Raw genomic sequence first — 27,049 nt, 5'->3', positions numbered from 1 at the left:
AAAACTGTGTGATGCATCTAAATTGACCTGGGTGAAGGCCCTGCCCCTGGTCCTGATGGGACTCAGAAGTGTTCCTGACCGCAAGACAGGCCTAAGTCCCCATGAAATCATTATGGGAAGAGTGATGAGACAAGCATGGGTGCCAGGAAGCAAACTGTTGAGTATTACTGATGATTTGGTGCTTGAATACTGCAAGAGATTGGGTGACCAAGTGCGTTCTATCTCTCGCCAGATCGGAGAAGACGCCATCCTCAATCCAACGACTCCCCTCCACAAACTGGTCCCGGGGGACTGGGTGAAGATAAAGAAACATACTCGGAAGAGCTGCCTGGAGCCAAGGTGGGGAGAGAAACGTCAGGTGATCCTGGTAACTACCACAGCAGTAAAGTGTGCAGGGGTTCCACGCTGGGTACACGCCAGCCACACCCAGAAGGTATTACCAGACGAGGAGCCTGAAGAAGAATGGCGTCCAGCAGAGGACTCTGCAGGAGCCAGACCAGAAGTAGCTGACGACGTACAGCCCAGTACCAGTCGAGCTGCAGAATCAGCAGATGTTGGCCCAAGAATAGTTGATAACGAACTACCAGGAGCCCAGCCTGCTGAAGGGGTCCAAGAAGCTGAGCCAGAAGTAGCTGAAGACGAGCTGCCGAGCATATGGCCAGAGGAGTGGATTCCATTGATTGATCTCACTGAAGACCCCATTCGAACAAGTGAGCGACTTTGGGAAGGTAGAGAGTGGACTAGAGAGGAAAAGCAAGGCACAGGCGAAGAACCTCAGAATCTTGAGATTCACATCAAAACTGAGGAAGGAGAAGGTCAGACAGGGACAGAACAAGTGATTGATACAGAACAAGTGGATAATACAGAGCAAGTGCCAGATACTGAACAAGTGAAGGATACAGAGCAAGTGATTGATACTCCTCCACTGACTCCTGATATCGGGAAGGGACAGACTAGACATAGCGTAATAGTTCGAGCAGAAGAAAGTCCAGAGATCGAAGTGCTTGAACAGGATCAGATTGGATTAGAAGAACGTGTTCAGGAAACAGAAACAGAGACATTTGAAAAGCAAAAACAAAATTCTCCTGAACAAGGCCAGATTAGTAACCAGGCAGAAGAAATAGATGCTAGCCCTGGAAATAGTCAGATAGAAGAGGAAGAAACTGAAACAGAATCGCCACAAACTAATGAAAACAAAAGGGCAAGAGAAGAAAACGAAGTCCAAGTACCAACTAAAAGACTCAAGAAAAGAAAGCACATTGAGCCTGGATACATAAAGAAATTGAGACTGAGAATAAAAACGGTAGAAGAAAAACGTGCAGAAGAAAGGAGAAGTGTTCGCATAGCAGGACAACCAGAAGACACTTCAAAAGAAGGAGTGATCGAATAAAGAGACAAAACAAAAAGTACAAGTCACCTGAATGGACACTTGTGTTGGAAGAATTTGAAGATCTTGATCTAACTGACGAGAACGACGGAGAACCGGTCCCTGAGTACTCTGCCGAAGAAGAAGACGAGCCACCGTGAATTTGCACAAAGTAAGCTACTGGTGTAAAGACACAAAGAGGGGTCGAGAAACTTCTTCTGAGCCAAAATGTCTGATTCAAACGTGAATGATAGACCTAGTTGCAGTCGTTGCAAAACATGCTGCAAGGTATGTGTATGTAGTATAGTTATACTGATATTACTCTGGATAGGACTAACAGTGTTCATTCCCTTTGCTGTAAGCAAAAATACTAATATTGTCCCTACTGAAATTGTAAATACTGACAGTGAGGAGCTGACAACACGGAGTGTAGCAAGACATGAGAGAGCACTGAGACAAACAAAACAAGACTTAGAAGCATCAGATGAGGGAGAACTACATTATCATGGAATTAAAAATAAGACGCGCTTAAATGTTTTCGCAAACTTGTTAATACACTATGTAGAGACTATGGAAATTGAAGATTGCTATGTCTGCATGAAGCTACCTACTTCTGTAGCTGAAGGCGTGACATACCATCACTTGCTGCTGACATACGGAATCTCCTGTAGCATTTTAGCTAGTTTATTTTACAAAAGAGGACCGTTACAGTACTATTACTCTAACAATGACGTGATCTTTTCTGAGCTTCCTATACGTGGGAACTTGAATCCTGTACATACAAAAAGCGACGTAATACGATATATGGGAGACTATTTCCTGACTATTGGTGATATTGACATAGGTGACGCACACAGAGATAACTTGACTTGTTCTTTGCGTGAGCAGGAAAAGATGTTCCTGGACATGGCAGAGAAAAGGAGAATTAAAATACAAAAGAGAGCAAATGACGAAAGTCAGAAAAGACCAAGGTGGGCAGAGAACATGGAAGGCACCTCAACTGGTGGGGCGGGTCCTGCTCTGTTGCTGGATTTTGAAAAGAAAGGCAAGCTATGTCTTCACCGCGAGAAGACTAGCTATTATAATAACATTTTCATTGGTTCCAGTGAATGCGAACATAATTACAAGGTAATTGGAGGTTGGGGTTTCAAAAATGGGTCAGAGCCTGTGTTTCCTGGAATTTATTATATTTGTGGGGACAAGGCTTATTTCAAATTGCCGGATCACTGGTATGGAAGTTGCTATTTTGGCATTGTCTTCCCGAAAATATACCATGTGAATGGAGTTGCTGGAAGCAGTGAAAATACTAATGGCTTAGTGCGTAGTAAAAGAGAAAGTATAGGTGAAATAATGGGTAGTATTTTCAGTGCACTGATACCTGGAGTGGGAGTGGTTCTGAACACTCACAGAATTTGTAAATTGTCCACTATAGTGGATGCGTTGTCTACTGACACAGCTCATGGATTTCTGCTGGTCAATACCGAAATGGTTGCGATCAGATCAATGGTTTTGCAGAACAGACTTGCTCTTGATACCTTATTAGCAAAAGAGGGCGGAGTCTGCCGGATGTTGAAGGCGCAACATTGTTGCACTTATATTCCGGACAAAAGTGTGCAGCTCAAAAGATATGTGAAAAACATTACTAATTTGGAAAGGGAACTCAAACCACTCGAGGTTGACAGTGCCTGGAAGAGACTGGTAGATGGTCTCTCAAATGTAGGTCATTGGTTTGCTAGCATAGGTAAAAGCTTATTGTTTAAGATACTGATGCCAATTGGAATTATAGGTCTTATCCTATTTTTCATATTTGCCTGTTGCAAATGTCGCAAACACACCGGAAAGCATCAAGTGAATGCCAGAGGAGTGAAACGAAGTGTGGATGAGCTTGAATTAGAGGAAATGAATAATCAGATATACAAAAGGGTGACAAATTCTCACCCTACTAAAGATGAGAAAGAAAAGTTGAGCAAATTGCTGGAAGAGATAGAGATGTACAAGGTGTGATAAGTTGGCATCTGGTTCCATTTATTTTGTGATGATAGTAAATATCATCAAAGAGGGGATTGATGAAGCAAAGCTTCGCATATTTTGCGACTTGCCGAATTCATGAACTTCGTTTATGTGTAACAAGGTAATATTTTGTACGTCTTACTAATGTTTATTCTATGTTTAAACGAGGTTTCCCGACGCTTGCCTATGTGTTTTACTAAAATAATTAACTCGAGTATTTTAAAAATGGCCGCTGCTTGGAAGTAAGTGTCTGCGCATGCGTCAGTCACACTCACGTGTCCTGATGTGTTTGCAGAGTTGGAGGGAAATAGATGCGCATGCGTAATACATAGCTTTACCAGTAACGTGTAACCCTGGGCGTAGTTCGCGGAGCCGCACTCCGCGGAGCTACGCGAAGACGCAGTTGCACTCCGCGACCTTCACGTAGCTCCGCGGACATGCGTAGTAGCTTGCTAGACCCGTTCGCGCGCCGTTTTTCGTCTTCGGGAGCGCGGTGCGCGTGTTCGGGGCGCTGCCTGCATGCTCGAGATAGCTGTGTGTTAGACATGTTGGGGAACTCATCTTCTCGTTCGCACTGCCAAAGTGCGTGATCGCGTCAAATATCGCGCGAACTTACCCCGGCGCACGCGATAATGTTATTCAGCGCGCGAGAACTACGCTACGCACCGGATCGCGGAGTAATCGACAGCTTCGCGTTCTCCGTAGAACGCGGAGTTGCCAAAACTCCGCAAGCTCCGCGAACGGAGCGTAGTTCTTCGCCCAGGGTTAGTAACGTGGTACTGCTCGTGCCACTGCTCTTGTGTCTGTTTATATGTAGCTCAAAAAACAAACAATGTGGAGGGTCAAGGGGATAGTTTACCGACCTGTCTACTCATTCCCCAAAATACAAATCTATAACAACCATAGAGTAGACCAAGTCTAGAGATTGGTGTGTATGACTGAGTAAGTGAACATGCAAACAACGGAAATGCATGCAGGTGGTGCCCAATACTGCTGACTACCCGAGGTTTGAATAAAAACCCATCAGACCGCCCATTTGGCGGAGGTTCATCATTTTAGGGCTTAGTACATATTCAGACCTCTACCTGGCCATGTTAATGCCAGGGTAGCATGGAACCCCTATGTACAATGTTCCTCACTATAATGGTGTTAGTAAAGTGCAGTGCTCAAATAATAATAGTGAATAAAATTGACTACTGAGCCTTCAGGGAATTTCAGAGTGAAGGACAGAGTGTCAAAGCTTAAAAATGCGCCCTGTAGTTGAAGATGGATACTACTCAGTGGCGCTACGCAAGGTGGTCGACATGTTTCTGCCTACTGGGGAACGACCCCGGCTTTCTTCAGGACCTTTTAATGTAAACTTGCTACTGCAACAAACATTGATATGTGATTGTGAGGAATAATGAAAAATAGTGCTTATAAAAAGTCACATAGCTACCAGGAACTTTGCATTTCCAACGTTCACTGGAAGATGAGAGACAGGACTTCTTCCTATCGTGAGACAAAAGTTCACACAGTCAAACAGGATCAGGTCATCTCCATGCACCTGTATGATTCCATATGCACCACTCAAATAAACACACATGTATGAACAAATTAAATTCCGATTAACTAGAACCAATTATATCCCGTTTTACTAAGATAAATAGGCATATTAGCCGCATCACTCAGAGGCATTTCCCCTCGTGATACTCACCCAGCTTTGTGTGGGTGACGACCCCACCTCACCCGGCAACCGCTCGGGGGAATGAGGCCCCGCTCTATAATGTAGACAAAGGACACAGTAAGTGGAAACATCTTCTGTGTCCAGCCAAATAGCGCTACATAACAACCCAACAAACATGCGACAAAAACACAGAGATCAGCCCACTGCGTTGTTAACTCTGAGTGGAGTAATCAGGTCAAAAAGGGACCACAGGCACCAAAGGGTTAGCTTCATAACACGCCAGTAGGCATTGCTCAACAACTCTGGGTAAAACCATAATTCTATATACCATATCATTAATATAATGGGTAATCATACAGGTGCATGGAGATGACCTGATCCTGTTTGACTGTGTGAACTTTTGTCTCACGATAGGGGTACCGACGGACAGGTAAGAAGTAGGTTGCTGTATTGATAGAGCTCGTACTTGATAGTCACTACTTGTTTTTCAAAAGGATGCCCCCATACTCCATTGTGAGTTACCTGAGATATACTATTGGGCATTCTTAATCAGTAGAGTTCTCCAGCACTTACCCAGTGGAGAAGTGTGGCTCACTGGTTAGAGGAGGCAGACCGGGAAGCAGAGGTCAGCCCGGGACCAGGGTTCAATTCCCGGCTCGGCGGGGTCTTGAGTCCTAAAATGTCCATGGACTTGACAATTCTCGCTCCGGTGCCTACTCGACTCACGGGGTCACACTCTGCGACTCTGGGCAATAGCTTGCTTAATCTCCACAACGGCCCCTCGCGGCGGGATGCCTGGCTTTCACCTTGCGGATACCCTGCCGGGGTTATCTCACAGGGGAATACCAGGACGGGTTCCCTAAGCAAGCGCTTAGAGACCGCTTGGTGATTTGCGCTATATAAATTCCTGTACATTTACATTTACATTTACAAGCTAACCCTTTGGTGCCTGTGGTCCCTTTTTGACCTGATTACTCCACTCAGAGTTGACAACGCAGTGGGCTGATCTCTGTGTTTTTGTCGCATGTTTGTTGGGTTGTTATGTAGCGCTATTTGGCTGGACACAGAAGATGTTTCCACTTACTGTGTCCTTTGTCTACATTATAGAGCGGGGCCTCATTCCCCCGAGCGGTTGCCGGGTGAGGTGGGGTCGTCACCCACACAAAGCTGGGTGAGTATCACAAGGGGAAATGCCTCTGAGTGATGCGGCTAATATGCCTATTTATCTTAGTAAAACGGGATATAATTGGTTCTAGTTAATCGGAATTTAATTTGTTCATACATGTGTGTTTATTTGAGTGGTGCATATGGAATCATACAGGTGCATGGAGATGACCTGATCCTGTTTGACTGTGTGAACTTTTGTCTCACGATAGGAAGAAGTCCTGTCTCTCATCTTCCAGTGAACGTTGGAAATGCAAAGTTCCTGGTAGCTATGTGACTTTTTATAAGCACTATTTTTCATTATTCCTCACAATCACATATCAATGTTTGTTGCAGTAGCAAGTTTACATTAAAAGGTCCTGAAGAAAGCCGGGGTCGTTCCCCAGTAGGCAGAAACATGTCGACCACCTTGCGTAGCGCCACTGAGTAGTATCCATCTTCAACTACAGGGCGCATTTTTAAGCTTTGACACTCTGTCCTTCACTCTGAAATTCCCTGAAGGCTCAGTAGTCAATTTTATTCACTATTATTATTTGAGCACTGCACTTTACTAACACCATTATAGTGAGGAACATTGTACATAGGGGTTCCATGCTACCCTGGCACTAACATGGCCAGGTAGAGGTCTGAATATGTACTAAGCCCTAAAATGATGAACCTCCGCCAAATGGGCGGTCTGATGGGTTTTTATTCAAACCTCGGGTAGTCAGCAGTATTGGGCACCACCTGCATGCATTTCCGTTGTTTGCATGTTTATATGTAGCTAACATTTAGGTTGCATAAGTATATTTTATAGTGATAAGTTGAAAGTACAAACCCTGTGATGTGTTTTCATAATGTTATTTCTATGTATTAATTTGTTCTCGCTTACTTTTCATGTACCGCGGGGAATGGGGGTCTGACTGAACTGAATGCCATCTTGGAGGGCCTTTCTACGCATGCTCCTCCATCTGGGGAACTGACAGCCTTGACTGGTGGAACTTGGCCAGCTGGCAGATATGGGCAAGATGCTCCTGAGAACTGACCTGAAAACCCAGGAAAATGGAGCCATGTGTCCCTACTCGGCAACAATGTTAATTGTCAATTGTATTTCTCTGCAGTTTCTCATGGGAACCCCAATCTTGCTAGGCGGTACCCAAAGATGCAAATTAGGCATCCAAATAGTGTGTTATGATTGGTGTGTTACCCAAAACCTACCTTAGGACCAATCCAAATTGAGGGATTCTGACACTTTGCAACATTGGGGGGGTGGTACACCGTCCCCAAACTGTATATCTACCCTGGGTTCACCTAGGGAAATTGTCCGACTTGTCTGGTTTAGCTGACCTGTCACTGACCCATCATACTCAATAGGTGACTGGAGATACAGAGCGCTGCGGAGCACTCTGTCCGAATTTGACCATAGACTAAGGTTCTACTGAACCTTAAAGTGCTGGCGAAGCACTTTGCTGGGAGTTCGCTGATCCAATCACGGTCTTGATCGATAGCTACAGAGAGGGTGGAGCGCAGGCGTTGCTTCCAAACTGCGGGTGTGGTCCTGTCCTGAGCGGTCCTGTCCTGAGGGTTTGCTGTCCTGTCCTGAGGGTCCTGTCCTGATTCCTAATCTGAGGGTATCCTGTCCTGTCCGGGGTGTCCATTCTGCACCTGCTGTCCTTTGAGGGGTATCCTCCTTGAGGGTTTCCTGTCCTTAACTGACCCGTGGCCAGGGTTTGGTTTTCACACCAGTCTAGGTAAATATTGCTCTAAATTCTTTAAACTTGCACCTTTCTATTTTTCTGTCTTTTGCTTTAATAAAGACACACCTTTGCACATGTTGATTTTTCCATGCTTTTGCCGCAACTATTGAAACGTAAAGTCAATTGCATATTTTCTTAACTTGATCCTATGTTATCCTACCTTTTAGAAATCATATTTTGCATTGCAGTTTGTCATTTTCTGATATGGTCTAGAACGGCCTTACTTAAACTATCTAAAGAATTTTTACCTAAAATGCATAGCGTTTCTTGTTGCATCTCACATTAGTATTTTCATGATTACCCTGACTTTATTTCTCTATAGTTATGTACTTTTCATTATCTTGGTTATTGATTGTCTCATTCTTGTAAACTTAATGCTCAACGAAAACGAACTTTAGATAAAGCTTTTAAAACTTCCAGTTGTCCGTGGTCATTTACAAACAGTATTGAATGTCATTTTGGGTTGGTATTTTGCTGCCTTTCCTTTTACAGCTAGCTCCCTGATCCGTTGAGGTCATAGGTACCCGTGTCGGTGGATGGTAAGTCGGGTACGCTGAGTAATAACAGTAGGGAAACACACACAAATTGGTAGAGCCCGTGAAGTCGCCCGATCAATGTATATGGTAAATTGAAAGCATATGGGCCGAAGCCGGAAACGGCGAAATTATTGGCTGGGTGACCTCGCGCGCTCTATCATAACTCCTAGCAATTGCATTGGACTTCTTGAATGAAGCACCAATTTAATCCACAAATTGCTTCCTCCATACATTTTCGTTGACAATGGTGAATGGAGAGCCAGAGTCGGCCATTATGTTCAAAGGCACGCCACCTAATCTTATCTCGCACATGGGTTTTTTGATTTTGGTGGGAGCTAGTTCTAGAATGTTATACTCAATGGAGAACATGTAACTGATGTCGTCAGACTTAGAGCTGTCCGAGTCTTCCAATTTGGAGTCATCTTCATCTTGGATGTGTTTCACAGGTTTGCTCCGTCGCAAAGATTTTCTTTTGCATACTTTGGCAAAATGCCCTATTAATCCACAAGACGTGCAACTTTGAGATTTGCCCGGGCACTTTTTGAAGTCTTTAAAATGGGAGGAAGACTCACATCGATAGCATCTACGTTCAGTGCCGTTATTGTACTTTTTGACCTGTTCAAATTTCTTCTTGTTGGGTTCACTTTTCCTGTGATTTTCACTAGTATTCTGTCGGGCACTTTCTTTGGATCTCAAATTGTTAGCATTGGATGTATTGACAACCTTCACAACATTGTGTTCGTCAAGAATACCTTTGGCACATCTGCCAGTCACTTCTTTCAGAGGAGACTCGCCATTTACCCACAGTTTGTCTTGGATGTTTGGGTTGCTAGCGTACATTATTATCTGGTCACGTATGAATTCTACTTGTAATTGCCCAGGTCTGCATGTTAAGGATAAGTTATTCAAGGCGGAAACATATTCATCAATGCTCTCGTCTTTGCCCTGTGTCCATCTTGAAAATGTATAGCGGTCACATACAATGGGTGAAAAATGTGCATTCAAGACATCTAAGGCGTGCTGAAATACATCGTCACCCTCCCTTACTTTCGTCTCAATTCTATTGTACGTTTTTACACCACCTGGACCCAAACAATACAATAGTACTTTCTTTCTCTTCACAGGAGTGAAATAATCGTCTTCCACCATTTCTATATAGTTGCAAAAATATTCCTTCCAGTCTTTCCATGGCATGCATGTTTCGCCTTTGAGTGGAAGGAAAGCTTGAGGTTGTGAAAGGTTCAATAACTCATAGCGCACATTGTAAGTGGTCAATAGGATGTAATATGAGCAAGTAGAAGGTGGCAGCTGACTAAGGTGTGCGCGCCACCGTAAGTTATACGTACCGTTGTAACAGAGAGCACACAGGAATCTTGAAATGTAAAAGTGCCACAGAAGAATTGATTTTTAATGGTGAAAGTGAATAAGACACTGTGAGGGTAGGGACGCACTGTGGAATTATAAATGTTCGCCTTGGTTACAATTGTCAAAAGTGTGCGTGTCACTGATGAAAAGAGATGCACTGCAGAAATGTACATCAACTGACTGAAAAGCTGATCAAGACTGATGAGCAGAAAAGCACTGTAGAAATGCACAGGAACAGTGACTGGCTGCCCCGGGACACCAAAGGTGACCACCTACGAGGGCGGCCACCCTTAGTGCCATAGGATGGCACAGACCCATGAGCGGTCTAGTGTTTGGGGGACCAGATGGTCCCCCTGTGATGTCATTTCCTCGTCCGGGGGGAGGAGCAGGTTAGACTATATGATCCAGGGGGCGAGGGCCAGGTGCCCTCTTTGTTCTGGGCGCGGTGGCGAGCTGACCCTCGTCCCCCTCCTCCCCCGTGGACTTTGGACGGGTGGCTGCCCGTGCGTGTTTTGGTGAGGAGGCTTGTTGTCGTGGTGTGTGGGCTGGTTGGTTTTATGGGTATAGTGCGGGGGTACGTTCCACGGGGCCGGGGGTCTTTTCTTTATGCTGGGGACAAGAGGTCACTGCCCTGGGGCGCCCTGTGCTTTATTGTTGTCCCTCCTGTCGCGGGGGGAGGAGAGGGTGGGGGAGGCGCAGTAGCGGCGCAGGAGGCGGGTCGCTAGTTCGTCGCGCGGGGCGATAGGGCCTGGTGGCTCCTGGGGGCTTTATTGTTGTTGCAAGCGGGCGGGAGGGTGTTCTCGGTCCTGCGGCTGTCCCCCTGCACCACTGTCCTCTGCTGCGGGTGGGGCTGCTTAGGAGCTTAGGCTTCCAGGAGCGTTTGTGCAATATCGTGGGGCGGGGGGGTGGGAGCTTACCTGGATCTTGCGGCTGCTCGCGCTGGCCCCTGGCTTCCGTCATTTATCTGGGGTCTGTCAGAGGGTTGGGGGGACGCCGGGGCGGCCTGGGCTTTGAACATCCTGCTCCCTCCCTCGGCCCTGGGCTGGGAGGGGGGCGGCATCATTGGTTGGGCCTCTCTGGGGCTTCCTTGCCTCATGACTTGTGCCCGTTACGTTGTTATAGGTCGATGCGCTGGTGTCGCTGTCCTCGTGGTTGGGGCCCACGCAGGACGTTTCAAATTTTGTGAGAGCAACGTGGCCGGCGGCTGCGTTTGCACCCCCCGCCTTCCCCTCAGCGCTAACCGGGGAGTGGGGGGAGGGGGGGAGGGTTCACTCTTTCCCTCTCGCGAAGCTATGGATGGTCTTGTGGGATTAGGAATTCGCTTAGAATTGTCATTTTGGCATTTTTATTAGCGCAAACTTTACACAAAGACGTCAGCGCGTATTTAGGTGCAGTAGTTATACAAGAGGATAACATTGCACGTAAACAGTTTACATAAACAGACGTTATGTTGCATGAGGAAGTATTTGTCATGGGGGGATAAGCTTGTGGTTGCAGATGTGGGTACTGAAATTTACCGGTGCAATGATGATGGGGGGAGGGGGGTCTTGGGGGAATTTTTATGTTTTGGTTTTGTCTTACTGCAGGGCAGATGCAACAGAGAAGGTCGACACACGCGATGCTAGCTCACACTGGATGTGGAGCAGGAATTGTGATGCAGCAAAGTTAATCAATGTAGCGCTTTTATGTAATTAAAAACTTACAGGAGTTGGACTTTACAAGAAATATCATGCTTAATTTAAGAAACAGATCTGGGACGATATTTAACTGTGCAGGGTTGGTTGTGGCGCGAAACTCTTTTGGGGGCAAGCATAGATCAAAACCAATAAGTAAAGCGATGAATGACTGAACTAACCTTGCAAGTTTAGAGGACCGCAGTCGATTATACTGTCTAGTTTAATATGCAGAGGTGAAAGAAACCTTGTTGGCAGGTCTCTGCAGCTCTTTGCTCCAGGTCGTAAATAAGCACGGACTATACCCGATGGTGTCAGTGCGCTTCACAGGGGGGACAGAACTGAGGCACGGTAGTATGTTAAGTGTTCTCATTACAAAAGCAAACGCTAACTTACGTGAAGCAAAGTGGCAAACATGAGCAGACAGTACAAGAGGTGGTAACTGGGCATTACAGGAGGAGAATAGGGCATGTGTGCAAGTAACTAAAGCGTATATAGTACAAGTGAGGTAAATTTGTACAATCATGGCAGACAGTCATACACAAGAACAATTCGTTATGTATGCATTGGTGCAACTCGTGCAAGTACTGGAACAAAACAGAATGTAGGAGGTAGCAAACTGTGTTGCCAGTGATTGGTGAAGGGTGCATGCTACAAACGAGGACCAAACTCAGTTAGAGGGCTAATACTGCAATAATGGGCAGACTTTCAATCCACTTGAACACCTTGGGAAGACTCTTCCTGAGTCAAGGAGAATAGTATTTCTTTAATGAAAGGTCTTCCTTCAAGACAATAGAGAGGACCCCTATTAGTTTTCGAAGTGTGCAGCTAATGCGGGCAAATTACTTCTTGTAACTCATAACAGGCCTGGCATGAGTAGCTTGTGGGGCAGTGATGGCCCTGTCATATTGCAGGGAATGCAGATTGGTAGATCGGTAGAATGGGGGGGGTGAGCTTTTAATTAATGTTTTCTGTATCACATGCAGGAGCCGTGCTGGAGAACCGCCCTACCTACATGGGGGGCCACCCGAATTATCAACAGGTATAAGGATCTTAGCACACTGGGGGCAGTGTGCTAGGGTCCGGGATTCTCATGTTCTCAACAGTGGTCATTACTATCCACGGTGTGGGCTGTGCGCTGGATTCACTCAGGAAAGGAATACATCAGGTAGTTAACTGGGAGCCGGGGCACATTAGGTGGCCCCTGTGCAGTATTTGGAGGTTCTCTCTTACTGTTGAGTCTGGACAATTTGTTGTTTTACGGTGCAATAATTGGGGCGTTCTCTCGGGATGCAGTGGCGGAGCAAGGGTAAATCATGCATTTCCAGCAATAATTAATAAATTTGAATGTTGCAGGGAAGAGACCCAATATTTCTTTACCCCTGCCTTGTAAGACCCAGCATTACACCATTGTGTTACTTGAACCATTCACGTTAGTTACAGCCTCCTGTACAGCAAAATAGTTTGTTGCTCTGGCCCGGTTGCACCAGGGACCCTCACTATGAGGGCAGGATATAAACTGATTGCACTATAGTGTTAAGGGGGCATGTCCTTTTGACATGGACTAAAGGTTAGTTACATCGATATAAGTGGCAAACTAGCTCATGCACATGTACTGGCAGGCAACGCTTTTGCATCCACTTGATAGGGCTCGTAGGAATGCTTACGTTACTAAGGACAGCTGTAGAATTGTGTTAGAAGCTATTGGATTTGTTCAATTCAGCGATTATTGAACTCCTCAACTTGCTGAGCGGAAATACACCTGGACTTACAACAAATTTTAGTTAAATTTTCTGTCATGGCATCCACCTGTGTCACACAAGGGGGAGGGGCCCTCACTAATTTTCCAACCTAGTTAGTTGCGGGGTACACACTTGTCAAACTGGTACCGTTTACACCCTCCTTTAACGTCCGGAGGTGCGGCTATGGCCCGCCACTGCCATTTTCAGCAGCTAGCGCACCGGCGCTCTAGCTTTATAGGGTGTTGTGTCTGGTGCGCAGCACCGTCCCTCAATTGTCATTATCAGCACTGTCTGGCTTTCAGAGAGGACCACTACTCAGTCACGGAGTAGGCCAAGATCACAGGTGACCTCGCATTTATTTTGTCGGTTGGTTTAAATCTGGTGCCCAGATTAACTTGGACACTTATTGGCACGCTTACGCCCAGTTTAGGGTGCGTAACAGGAGGGCCTGCGATTTATTTGCCTAGGCTTTACTGGCAGGGCTCACATGTGGGCAAGTAATAACACAGTCTCAAACGAGCGCGTTGCGAGTTGGCAAGTTCTGTATGGGTCAATGGGCGCTGCGACATGAATGAAGGCATAGTACAGCATCTATTTCACTGGTTCAGTAGGGAACCATCATTAGCTGTAGCGGCTGCGCACTGGTGTAACAGTGTGGTTCTGTTAGTTCGCCCAGGGATAGGGCGGGCAAGGTCAGCAGCTTGGCGGCCGGAAACTGGAAGAAATTCATGGCCGCGTAGGTGCAATGCAACCTCAGCAGTCAAGCATACAAATCTTCTGCAGAACCCTGGTTTATGGAATATATGCCGATTCTGGGCTAAACATAATATCTGCCTTCCTGGAAAAGGGGTGTGACTTAGTTATTTGCAGGATTAGGTGATTTTGCCTTTAAGGGCAGAAATGGAGGGGACAGGGTTCCTTTTCAGTCAACCCCAGGATGCAGTTTGCAGGCATATTTGGGAGGTTCAGGAACTTTACTCATAGGTTTACTCTTTTTCCCTGATCGAAATGGATTGAATGTTATCCGTCGCTTCAGTTAGGCAAAGCATTACGATAAGGGTCAGCTAACAGTAGGGTCGGCTTTGTAGGAGTGAGCCAGCTGGCTGGCCCTTTATAGGTGGGATATTAACCCCGGTATGTCTAAAGTTACGGTTTGAGAGTCCAGGAGCCAGACAGGGGACACAATTTCACAGGCAGTAGAACGGCTGACCGGATAGGGGCTTTTGGTTGCAGATGAGCACAGCTGTCCAGAGTGGAAAGGACTGGGGGGGATGGAGCAAGAAGAAGGCCATCTCCAGAGCACATTTTGCAGTTGGTTGAGAGGTTCAGGGACATTACTGTACAGTTCTCAGCTCGGAGGAGGGGCAGAACTGATAGGGATTTTGGTTGCGGGATAGCCTTGCTGTCCTGAGGATGAGAGGACATGTCCTTGCTTGAGCCGAGGGAGGCCTGGGAATGCACAGGCTGTAGGTCACTAGGTCTATGGGCGACGAGGATATGAGGGATAGTGTCGCCCGACATACATTGGTATACCTTGTAGCAAAGGGGATTTGGTTTCACAAGACATGGTTTGCTACATACTAAATGCACTGGGTGCTTTGATGAAGGCGGTATGTGGGGGGACTCTGGGACGGCGGTTGTCGCACCCAGAGCAATGGCGGAGTTACAGGGCGATCCAATGCAGGAAGGTACAGAGGGGTACCCTCTACAGGAGCACCGGAAGGGTGCAAGAGCAAATTATCCCCAGGGAGATCCACGCTGGGATGGATCCTGGAGGAGTGACGGCGCCCCGTTAGTCCTCCAGGCGGTTGTAGACCTGAGCAACCGGGGCTTGCCAACAACGCTCTGCCCCCCCCCCCAGAGGGGGAGGGGCGAGAGCAAGGGGCGGAATAGAGGTCCGCTGAGGGGAGGAGTTAGTCCTTCCCCCAAAACTGACAACGCCCCGCGGTTAACACCCCGGGGGGTTATGGCTCATCAGGTGGGCGGGTCGCGAGAGGCGCCCGCTCTGGATCGACCCGTAAGATAACTCAGCATGTTGGCATAATGTATGTGCTAATAAAGCTGCAACAACTTTCTCCAACAAATCAGAGTGTGGTATCTGTTATTTGGGAAAGTTGGAGGAGGAACGGTCCGGGGTATGGGCCGATATTGGCACTATGACTGGCTGCTCCGGGACACCAAAGGTGGCCACCTACGAGGGCGGCCACCCTTAGTGCCATAGGATGGCACAGACCCATGAGCGGTCTAGTGTTTGGGGGACCAGATGGTCCCCCTGTGATGTCATTTCCTCGTCCGGGGGGAGGAGCAGGTTAGACTATATGACCCAGGGGGCGAGGGCCAGGCGCCCTCTTTGTTCTGGGTGCGGTGGCGAGCTGACCCTCGCCCCCCTCCTCCCCCGTGGACTTCGGAAGGGTGGCTGCCCGTGCGCGTTTTCCCGCCCATTCCGCTTACCCTGCTTTCGGGCAGTAAGGGGGGGTGGGCTTGTTGCTACTAATATTACTGTCTTTTGTGTTGCAGGCGGAGTTACAGGGCGATCCAATGCAGGAAGGTACAGAGGGGTACCCTCTACAGGAGCACTGGAAGGGTGCGAGAGCAAATTATCCCCAGGGAGATCCACGCTGGGATGGATCCTGGAGGAGTGACGGCGCCCCGTTAGTCCTTCGGGCGGTTGTAGACCTGAGCAACCGGGGGTTGCCAACAACGCTCTGCCCCCCAGAGGGGGAGGGGCGAGAGCAAGGGGCGGAATAGATGTCCGCCGAGGGGAGGAGTTAGTCCTTCCCCCAAAACTGACAACGCCTTGCGGTTAACACCCCGGGGGGGGGTTTTGGCTCATCAGGTGGGCGGGTCGCGAGTGGCGCCCGCTCTGGATCGACCCGTAAGATAACCCAACATGTTGGCATAATGTATGTGCTAATAAAGCTGCAACAACTTTCTCCAACAAATCAGAGTGTGGTGTCTGTTATTTGGGAAAGTTGGAGGAGGAACGGTCCGCGGTATGGGCCGATATTGGCACTATGTACTCTGTGCACGTTGGGATGCCAAAGGAATTACAAGGTGTAGATGAAAAGTGCGCGTGTCACAGTAGGAATTAATGCACAGATAAGTTGTATAGCGTGTGCATCGCTGAGTAGGAGATGCACAATGAAGCAGCGTTTCAATGAAATTCCTGAGGACAAGATGGCGCTATGCGTCTCAATGACGTCACGCGCTTTGTGAGGAGAAAGTGGATGCCGAGAGTAGGCGGGAGAGTCTCTGACAGGAACCTGTCAAGCGCAATGTCAGCTGGAAGCAGCAGCTGTTAATTGCTCAGCGGCATGCGGAAACAGCAGGTGGCGAGCACAGAACGCCACGGATTCTCAGCGCACATGAAACCGCCGATCTCACCGCAATGCAGCTGATACACTTCGCTCACATGAAAAGCGCCGATCTCTCAGCATATACAGATGCTCTATCCGTGAACTCAGCAGCACCGGAGACAGGAACGGGCAGGGCCAAAGGAACTCTGGCACCAAAGGAAGACTCCACAGGATCCGCGGTCAGATTCGTCGAACAGCAGCTGGCGATGTTTAACCTATGAGGTGGTGTAGACCAGGAACACACCGCAGTGGGGCTGTAGAGGAGAACTCCGCTCGTCGCCACTTGTGGAAATGAAGAGTATGCGGTAAATTGGTTCTAAGCTTTATTCATTACAGCCCCACAGGGAGTACGCTTCAGTTCAGCTCAGAAAGAATTATGACAGTTGTGAGCGAGGGGGGAGGAGAGGTAGGGTTGGAATGTTGAGGGAGCCAATGGGAGGGGGTTGACACAAAGGATGCTCTCGCGCTGGAGAGCCAAGTCAGTTACTGTCACATGCTGGCAGAAGCGCGTGACATGAATACATGTGAATACAACACTGCCCTACCTCCAACTTTCCCCCCACCAAACTGGTATGACAAATATGTATTTAGAAATAATGAGGACATTCCTTTACTAATGCCTATGAAAATCTGCTTTGTTGTGAGCATTAACAGAGAGGATTAATGAGAGGATTAGTAAACAAGCTGACAGATCTTACAAATCCACTATGGAAGATGGAATTACCTCATTTTGATATCGCCAGCACTTTTACTTGGAGCATTCCAAATTACTTCAACTCCTGCTTTCTCTGCATCGGATGTGTGACTTACGGCAGAATTCTGTAAAAGTAACATGGTTGTGATGAGAATTTTAAACAAACAATTCACATTCACTTTTATTAGGCATTCAAGCCTGAAAAACAATGCTCTCATGAAGCCATGTAGAAATACCCCGCATACATTTTACAAAGTGCATCATGTCCTGTGGCTAGATTAATAGGGCAATGTGGGGATTTGTGCTTGGACGAAACGGCAGTGTGCTGAAGAAGCCACTTTGATATTGTGAGATGACTTGTGTGTAACAAGTTACAGTCCCATATTCCTAGGTCTTCCACAATAGGTAATTCAAAGGAGACTGCGGGTGCACATTGTAGAGCACCTCGCTAATACAGACATTGATGATACAGTGGTAATTAAATTAAATAAAGAGGCCAATTTAAAAAAGGATGAAGTTAAAACATTGAAGACAAATAGGGAGTAAGTGGTGAACAACCTTTACAACGTAACTTTTACCACGCAGTGCCTTTACAACGCAACTTTTACAACGCAAACCATTACAACGCATTGTGCTGGGGGGCGCTCTAGGATAGGGAATAGATTTCATTTACTATCCAACACCTTCCCTAGTGTCCACGAGGACTGGAGTTGGAATAGTAAATTAAATAATTCACCATCCAGCACCCAAAAGCACTATGCGTTGTAATGGTATGCGATGTAAAAACTGCGTTGTAAAGGCATGTGATGTAAAAGCATGCGTTGTAATGTCATACATCCGGAGTAAGTAGGCAGCAAGATAACCCCTCCCTCTTTAAACCAAATCCAAATTAGTACTGAGTGACTGAGTGATGCAAATGAGCTGAGCACTATTTTGTGGAAGGGAGGGATGCCATCTTTATTTTTTTCTTCTTACCATCTCTTGATTTTCCTTCAGTTTTTCAACTTTCCACCCAACTGGATATCCTTCCTTCCCCCCACCCACCCACCAACCTGATTCTCTCAATCCATCCATTATTCTATTTGTCTTTTACTATCCTCTCCATCCATTCAACCACCATCCATCTTTCCTTTCACCCATCCATATCTCCATCCTTCTACCCCTATACCCACCCATCCTTCTCCATATCCATCCTCCTCGTCGATCATTCCCCCTAACTTTGTCGTTATTTATCCATCTGTGTGTCCCACTCACCATCCATCTGTCCTCCCATTCAATCTACTCTGAACTTATCAATTCATTCATCTCCCCATCCACCCTTCTCTCCATCTACCCACCCATCTATCTCTCATACTTCTCTCCATTTATTCTTCTACCCGTACATCTTTATTACATCCTTCTTACAATCCACCCATCTCTCCATCCCCGTCTCCCTACCTCCTTTTCTTCTGTGGTCTCTCCCTTTTGTCCCCCTCAGCCCCCAGCTCAATCAATCAATCAATCAATCAGAGTACTTGTAGAGAATGCTACTTACCCATGAGGGTCTCAAGGCGCTGAGGGGAGGGGGTGCTGCTACTGCTCAAAGAGCCAGGTCTTGAGGAGTCTTCTGTAGGCGGGTAGGTCTTGGGTCTGCCGTAAGTGGGTAGGGAGGGTGTTCCAGGTCTTGGCGGCGAGGTAGGAGAAGGATATGCCGCCGGAGGTCGTTCATACGATGCGGGGGACAGCGGCGAGGGCGAGGATGGCGGAGCGGAGCTGGCGCATGGGGGTGTAGAAGCTGAGTCTGCTGTTAAGGTAGGCTGGTCCGGCGTTGTGGAATGCTTTGTGTGCGTGGGTGAGGAGCTTGAAGGTGATCCTCTTGTTGACGGGGAGCCAGTGTAGGTCTCTCAGGTGGAGGGTGATGTGGCTGTGGCGGGGGACGTTGACGATTAGTCGGGCAGAGGTTTTTTGGATGCGTTGTAGTCGTTGTAGGTGTTTGACTGGGATTCTTGCGTAGAGTGCGTTGCCGTAATCCAGTCTGCAGCTGATGGGGCCTGCGTCACCATTCTTCTTGTTTTAGTCGGGATACACTTGTAGATCCTGCGGAGCATGCGGAGGGTGTTGTAGCAGGAGGAAGAGATGGTTTTGACCTGCTTAGCCCAGGAGAGGGAGGAGTCGAGGATGAATCCTAGGTTGCGTGCATGGTCGGTGGATGTTGGTGCTGTTCCCAGTGTGGTCGGCCACCAGGAGTCGTCCCAGGCCGAGGGGGTGGGTCCAAGGATGAGTACCTCCATCTTGTCCGAGTTCAGCTTCAGACGGTTGCTCCTCATCCAGTCGGCGAAGGCCTTCATTCCCTCGTGGAGGTTGGTTTTGGCGGTGTGTGGGTCCTTGGTGAGGGAGAGAATGAGCTGGGTGTCGTCGGCGTAGGAGATGATGTTGAGGTTGTGCTGGCGGGCCACTTTTGCGAGGGGGGCCATGTAGATGTTGAACAGCATTGGGCTGAGGGATGAGCCCTGGGGGACGCCGCAGATGATGTCGGTGGCTTCGGATCGGAAGGGTGGGAAGCGAACGCTGTGAGTTCTGCCGGAGAGGAAGGACGTGGTTCAGTCAAGAGACTTTTCTTGCATTCCGGCTTCTAGGAGGAGCGTATCTTTAGAGTGTGATGGCAGACCGTGTCAAAGGTGTCCGACAGGTCCAGGAGGATGAGGGATGATGTTTCGCCGCTGTCTAGTTGGTGCCTGATGTCGTTTGTGGCGGCGATGAGGGCTGTCTCGGTGCTGTGGTTTCATCTGAATCCGGACTGGGACGGGTCCAAGATGTTGTTGTCTTCCAGGTGGCGGGCCGATTGCCTGTTGATGATTTTCTCGATGACCTTTGCTGGGAACGGGAGCAGGGAGATGGGCCGGAAGTTCTTGAGGTCCTTGGGGTCTGCCTTGGGCTTCTTGAGGAGGGCGTTGATTTCGGTGTGCTTCCAGCTTTCCGGGAATGTCGCTGTTTCGAAGGAGATGTTGATGACCTTCCGTAGTTGGGGTGCGATGGCTGCGTCTGCTTTGTTGAATACGTGGCGTGGGCACGGGTCTGACGGAGATCCTGAGTGGATGGAGTTCATGACCATGTCTCGTCGTCGTTGACGTTGGACCAGGAGGTCAGGCGGATGGAGCTGGTGGTGCTCGCAGGGGAGGTGGAGTCTGGCGTAGTCGGGGTGGTTGTGGTGTTGAAGCTGTCGTGGATGTCAGCAATCTTGCGGTGGAAGAAGATGGCTAGTGAGTCCCACAGTTCTTGTGAGGGCAGGATGTCATTGGCGCTGGGGTTTGAGAGTTCCTTTACGATGCAGATGAGCTCTTTGCTGTCGTATGCGTTGTTGTCCAAGCAGTCTTTGAAGGAGGATCTCTTGGCTAATCTGATGAGGTGGTGATGTCTGGGGGTGGGCTGCGTGGTTGTCCGGTGTGGTTCGTGGAGCCATATTTTCTCCAGTTTCCGGCATGCCACTTTGGAGGTCTGGAGCCCGTTGGTGAACCAGGTGGCTCTCTTGCTGGCGTGGTTATTGGAGGGTATCTTGAGTGGGGCGAGGGTGTTGGCACAGTCGTCGATCCACTTTCTGAGGTAGCGGGCTGCGACGTCTGGATTGGTGGGGTCAGTGGGTGGGTTCTGGTCGAGGGTGGTGATCAGCCGGTTTTCGGCGACTTTGCTCCAGCAGCGGCGAGGCAACTGTTGGGTACGGTGGTGCGTGGTTGGTTTCTTGAAGGTGAAATGAATGCAGCAGTGGTCGGTCCAGTGGAGTTCGGTGGTGTGGTTCAAGGCGAGGTGGGTGCCTCACAGCTCCATTATGCTATTCTCTTGCTGTGGCATTTACAAATGGCATTTAATTGCTTTGAGTTACACAGAACTGCTATAGACACCGTTATGTTATATGGTTTTCATGGGGCAGCTTGCCTCCGGCTGCCAGGCTCCTGGCATGTGACATTGTTTGTTTTCTATGCCCCGTGCTCTAGGTTCTGTGTAGTGACAGTTTGCAGTTGTTGGTTTGCCTGGCCATGCCAGTGGGGTGTCTGCGCTGCCTCCAAAGAATAAACTACTTTGGTGTTACTAAGAAATTGCCCCCGTTTTACCTATTACATTTTGGTGAAAATTTGGGAGGAGGGAAGCAGACTACCCCGACGAACCTAAGCAGTGCTGCTACACGCTGTGTCATCCATCATGAACACCAGAGAAGTGTTCGGGCTTCATTACCACCTGCAGTAACTTTCCAAACCTTGCTGGGCCAAGGTATGTTATCTTTCTACTTTTGAGGGTTGTATCCCACTGCCGTGTAAATATATTAAAGATTGGTCCACCCACCTGTAACAACGATCTCCTGGTCTGTCTGGGAGTCATTTCACCTATGCAATTGCAGTCCGGAGAGGAGTGGGCGGGCTAACAATGCCTCAGTAGTGCATTAATTGGTGGTGGACTAAGCTTCGTGTTAATTGGAGGCTGTCTAAGGTGCGGTACAAAATTATTGATATCAGCGGTGACACGCACACCGGTCCCAGCATAATTTAAAGTGGCAACAGCGTGTTACCAGTATGAATACAGTTAGAAGCAATGGGCTTATTTAAAGTTAACTGCAGCGGTGACATACATCGTAATCCCTAATTAGTAAACAGACACAGGGTGTCACTCATGTTTACAGCTGTCACTTCACGGCGTGTTACCCGTACGGATTCAAATGAAAGTGATGGGCTCATTTGAAGTTAATCACAGCAGTGATGTTCACACTGTATTCTCTATTTAATAAAGGGCTACAGCGTGTTGCTATAAATTATTGTGGCAGTGACACGCACACTGTGTTTTCCTAACTTAAAAGAGGCAACAGTGTGTCACTTTAAACTTAAGTACCACCAATTTATTCTAACAGTGACACACACACCCTCTTAATTGCGTGTGTCAATGTTAAAATGCACGGTGACACGCACACCCTTTTGGTATTGCCATTAAAGATCTTCCTGTCTGATAATCACGATGACATGCACACCTTGCTGAGTTGCGTCCAGTAACATTAACATTGCATTAGGGGGTGACAGGTACATTTATTTAACTGCGTGCATTAACCGTGGCACACACACCTTGTGTCACTAGAGATTTATCTAAATATAAACCTCTATCACATGTTACAACAATTTCTGTAGGTTAATTAACATTTTCTGCTGTGGTCCCGTAATGAGTCTGATACTTAACTTTTCCTTTACTGGCAAAGGTGTTTTACCGGTGACCGGTCAAGTTTTAGTGGGCTCATTCTGCTTTCACCATGAATATTGCAAATACTGTCACTGCACCACCACCTTTTCTCATGCCAGCTGGGGAACCATCCACGGAATGGGAAGATTGGTGTGATTGTTTTGAAAATTACTTGGTGGCGTTAGATGGCACAAACTTTTCAGCTGTGCAGAAAAAAAGCCCCTTTTGCTAGGTGCGTTAGGGAAAGAGGGACAACATATTTTTAAATATCTCCCAGCTTCAGGGGAGGAGGTAGATGATGTTTACAAAGATGCTATTCTTAAGTTACGCACCAGATTTGCAAAGCAAGAGAATATTGTTATGCGCAGACACAGATTCTACACACAAACACAAAAAGTTAATGAATCTATTGACGAATTTGTGTCAAGATTGAGGGAGTTATCCACCAAGTGTCAATTTGGTCCTATGCAAGATGACATGATGAGAGATCAATTATTTGTTCAATGCTACTCAAAGAAAGCTCAAAAGAGGTTGTGGGCGGCTATTAATCCCACTCTAAAAGAAGCCATTATGATTGCAAAAGTTGTAGAAGTCAGAAAAATGTATGAGGGAGATGGAGACCATTTAACAAGATAAAGGATAGAGGTAGCCACTCTGCAAAGTAATTTTGAGGAGGTGAATGTGGTGCGTGGCAAGCCTAATAGGGGGAGTACTACTAGTGGTAAACCAAGCACCGGTAAGAGCACCATATCTGGCAAAAAGGGTCTAATCGTACACGTCATGCGTGTGGTAGTACTTTCCACCTGGCTGACTCAAAAATTGTTTTGCTATAGACAAGGAGTGCCATAAGTAGAAAAAGGGGCACTATGCCTGCATGTGCAAGGCTGCAGAGAAAAAGGTAGCGGTGGTGGAGGAGAAGGACGACAGTGAGGTCAGAGTGATGGTATTCAAGGGAAAAGAGAATTCCTCCTGTGATTTGGGCAGGAACAGGATTTGCCCCAAAGCTAATTTTAGGATCAATGGGGATCACTATATACCATTGTTTCTGAATCGTTGTGTGATTCTGTGTGGAAAAGTGTTACATTAATTCCATCTGATGTGATCTTGAAGGGATATCAAGGAGCTAGCATTGGTGTTCTGGGTTACACCGAATCGGATTTGCTGAAAGGTCGACCAAAGGTTTATGTTTCCCGGGAAGGTCCTTCTATTTTAGGGTAGGTTCATCAGTAGGATCTTAACATCAGGATGGACCCAAGGGGAGACCAACAGGTTATGTGTATAGATGATACTGAGGTCCAAAATATTTTACAACTCCATGCGGAGGTATTTGATACTGTATTGGGAGACGCTGTTGGGTTCCTAAACAAAATAAGGCTGAAAAAGGATTCTATACACATTAGACATGTTTCCTAAAGAGTTACCATGACTACCAGAACCCAAGTTAAAGATATAACAAAGCAGATGCTGGATGAGAAGATTATTGAAACTGTGGAGGCTGTTGAGTGGTTGTCGCCAGTGGTCATCCCTCAAAAACAGGATGTCTCGCTCCGCTTTTGTGTGGTCTTGAGGAGCCTAAACAAGAGTGTCATCATGGATAGTTTTCCTCTTCCAAATATTAATGAGATCATCTTGATGTTGGCTGGTGTTAGAGTGTTTTCTAAGCTAGATTTACGCAATGCGTATCATCAAATTAACCTTCATCCGTATTCTAGAAACTATACATTGTTCATCACAACAGGAGGCACCTACCAATTTAACAGACTTCCTTTTGGCCCATGCTCAGCAGCTAGCGCGTTTCAATATATTATAATGTAAATCTCGAAGGATATTGATCAAGTGGTGTTCTTTCCAGACGACATGTTGATATATAGGCAGAATGTCAAAGATCGTAACACCATCTTAGAACGAGTACTATCTTGTTTGAGTGGTGCTGGTTTGACATTGTGAAAAGATAAATGTGTCTTTGCTGGTGACGAAGTTGATTATTTGGGGTATCACATCACAAAAGAAGGCATCCAACCTAAGCATGATCTAGTTAGTGACATAGTCAATGCAAAAGTACCTGATGACAGGGACAAATTGAGGTCATTCAAGGGGATTGTGGAATACTATGCCAAATTTGTTCAAGATTTTGCACACAAGGTGGAACCTTTAAGAGAGTGAATGTGGAAAAGCAAGAAGTTTACATGGGGTGGTGAGCATCATAAGGCTTTTAATTTGATCAAAGAGAACATTGCAATCGCTGACATTTTAGCACCTTTTACTCCGGGCTTACCCACTATTTTGATGGTGGATGCCAGCCTTGTGGGCATTGGTGCAGTTTTAGCACAGAAACATGCTGGACAAGAAACAACTATGGCTTTTGCTTCACGGTCTTTGACTAATACCGAGAGAAATGACTTGGTTATTGAACATGAGGTATTAGCGTCTGCGTGGTCCATCAGACATTTTAGAGTGTTTTTATGGTGTAGTGCTGCAGCCAGGGCAGCTGACTTTGGAGCACAGAGTTCACGGTTTGATCTCCGGCTCCGGAGGCAGCTCAGCTCAGCACCATGTGACTCTGGGCAATAGCTCACTTAATTTCCACAATGGCCCCCAGCGCCTTGAGACCCGTAAGAGTGAGTAGTTCGCGCTTTAGAAATACAGATTTACATTTACATGGGATATTGTCTTTACGTTACGAACAGACCATTAACTACTCTTGAAGGTTTTGGGTCCTGCTAGCACAAAAAACTGTTCTAGGAGACTTGGACGTCTGGCTGTTAGGATACAGGATTTCATATGTAAGGTGGAACATGTACCTGGATGGTGTAACAGTGTGGCGGATTGCCTGTCTAGGCTACCTGATACCAAAGCCCTATCATCTGACTTAATTACTGAAGAAGTGGTGGCTAGTCTTGACAATCTCACTGAGGATTTGGACAAGGCCACTACCAGAGAGGATTGGGTGGAAGGGATGGGCAAAGATAATATCATTTCTGGAGTCAAGGGAATGGTCAGGGAAGGGGTGTCAAGGGAAACCATTGTGTCCCCAGGCCTCAGACCTTTTGTTCAGTTGCAGTATGAGATTTCCACCCAGGGAAATGTGGTTATATTGAGGGGTGAGAGGTGAAACTGTGAGAAATAGAGTGATTGGCTTAGCCCATGATGGACATCTAGGTCAAACCCTAATGGGAAGATGATTAAAAGAAAGATTTTAGTGGCCTGGGATGTACGGTCAGGTGAAGGAGCGGGAGGAGAATTGCAGCAGCTGTAAGGAGTCTGAAAAGAGGTTGTGAGTTGTTTTGAATAGACCGGTTCCATCTCAACATGTCATTGGTACAGAAGGGGTTTGGCAGAAAGTGTGTATGGACTTTATCGGTTCGTTCAACTTGCATGACAGTGAAATGTTTACAGCGCTTTGTTTGACTCTGCATCAAGGTGGGTGAAGGTGTTGTTCCTGAGAAATATCACTTCAGAATCCACCATCAGCGTGTTAAGTGAGGTGTTCAGAAGGGATGGTATCCCAGTCATGCTTCTTATGGATAATGGCACACAACTTACGTCAAAAGATATGGTGGAGTATTTTGACAGGATTGGTTTGAAGCACATGTGTACATCACTTTACAATCCACAAGGTAATGGTCTTTGTAAGAGGGTGCATAGATCGGTGAAAGGCACTATGCAATTGGTGTTAACTTCTAACATACCTGTACAACGTGAAATCAAAGAAATGTAATGGGCATACCGCACTACTGAGCATCAAGGTATGGATAAACCCCTTTTGAATTGGTGAGGGAGAGGCAAGCTGGCACCAAAATGGTTCCCACCTGGTTGCTTAAAAATTAGGCAAATCTTTTTAATTGCGTACCTAATAATAACAATATGTTTGGGAACAGGAATATTCAACCTGGTGATTTGGTGAAAGTCAAACCTGGTGTGTTAATAAAGACTTCAACAAATTCAGGGGTCCTTTTCCAGTGCGGTCGGTAGGTGGAAGTTAGGTTAAGCTACAGAATGGACAAACCTGGAATCTTTGGAGGGTGGCTTTGTACCAAAGACAAGTAAAGTTGTTGCAGAATCCCACGCTCATGGGTGCGGGGATTCTGCCAATGACAAAAATAGGGAGATGGATCATACCACTGTTACTGTCGAGTTTTCTTCAAGGGATGACACTGAAAAGAGATGATTGGTTAGGAAACGCAGGATGCCAGAATATTTGAAGCACTATATATGTGATTAGATCATTAAGGAAAGGAGTGGGGTATTATGTGGAGCACAGCATCAATTGGGCTGAACTCTAGTTGGCTCCCCCTCGTTGCCTGTATTTGGGTTTCACCTTTCTGTTATTTGTTTATTTTTAATTTATTATTCAAACGTATTGTTTTATACTTCATGTTGTTGTGACATGAGGTGTTTTGCATAATTTCATTGTATAATATTGCATGTTAAGTTTTCTTTAATATTATTTTATCTTGACTTTAATCATTTCTGTGGATGGAAAGGAGGTGTGTTATGTTATATGGTTTTCATGGGGCAGCTTGCCTCCAGCTGACTGGCTCGTAGCAT

General features: G+C 46.9%; 1 protein-coding gene across 1 annotated transcript in view; it reads right to left on the bottom strand.

Annotated features, from left to right (window-relative positions):
• Window positions 1–27,049, bottom strand: part of LOC144776139 (putative ferric-chelate reductase 1) — a 233,673-nt gene that overhangs the window by 107,324 nt on the left and 99,300 nt on the right. Inside the window, exon 4 of the mRNA XM_078659254.1 lies at window positions 17,339–17,433. Within this exon, the coding sequence (XP_078515380.1) occupies window positions 17,339–17,433 (95 nt within the window). The remainder of the gene's footprint in view (window positions 1–17,338; window positions 17,434–27,049) is intronic.

This window comes from Lissotriton helveticus, chromosome 1_1, assembly GCF_964261635.1.
Source record: "Lissotriton helveticus chromosome 1_1, aLisHel1.1, whole genome shotgun sequence".
Lineage (NCBI taxonomy): Eukaryota > Metazoa > Chordata > Amphibia > Caudata > Salamandridae > Lissotriton > Lissotriton helveticus.
This window is presented reverse-complemented; position numbering and strand designations above follow the sequence as displayed.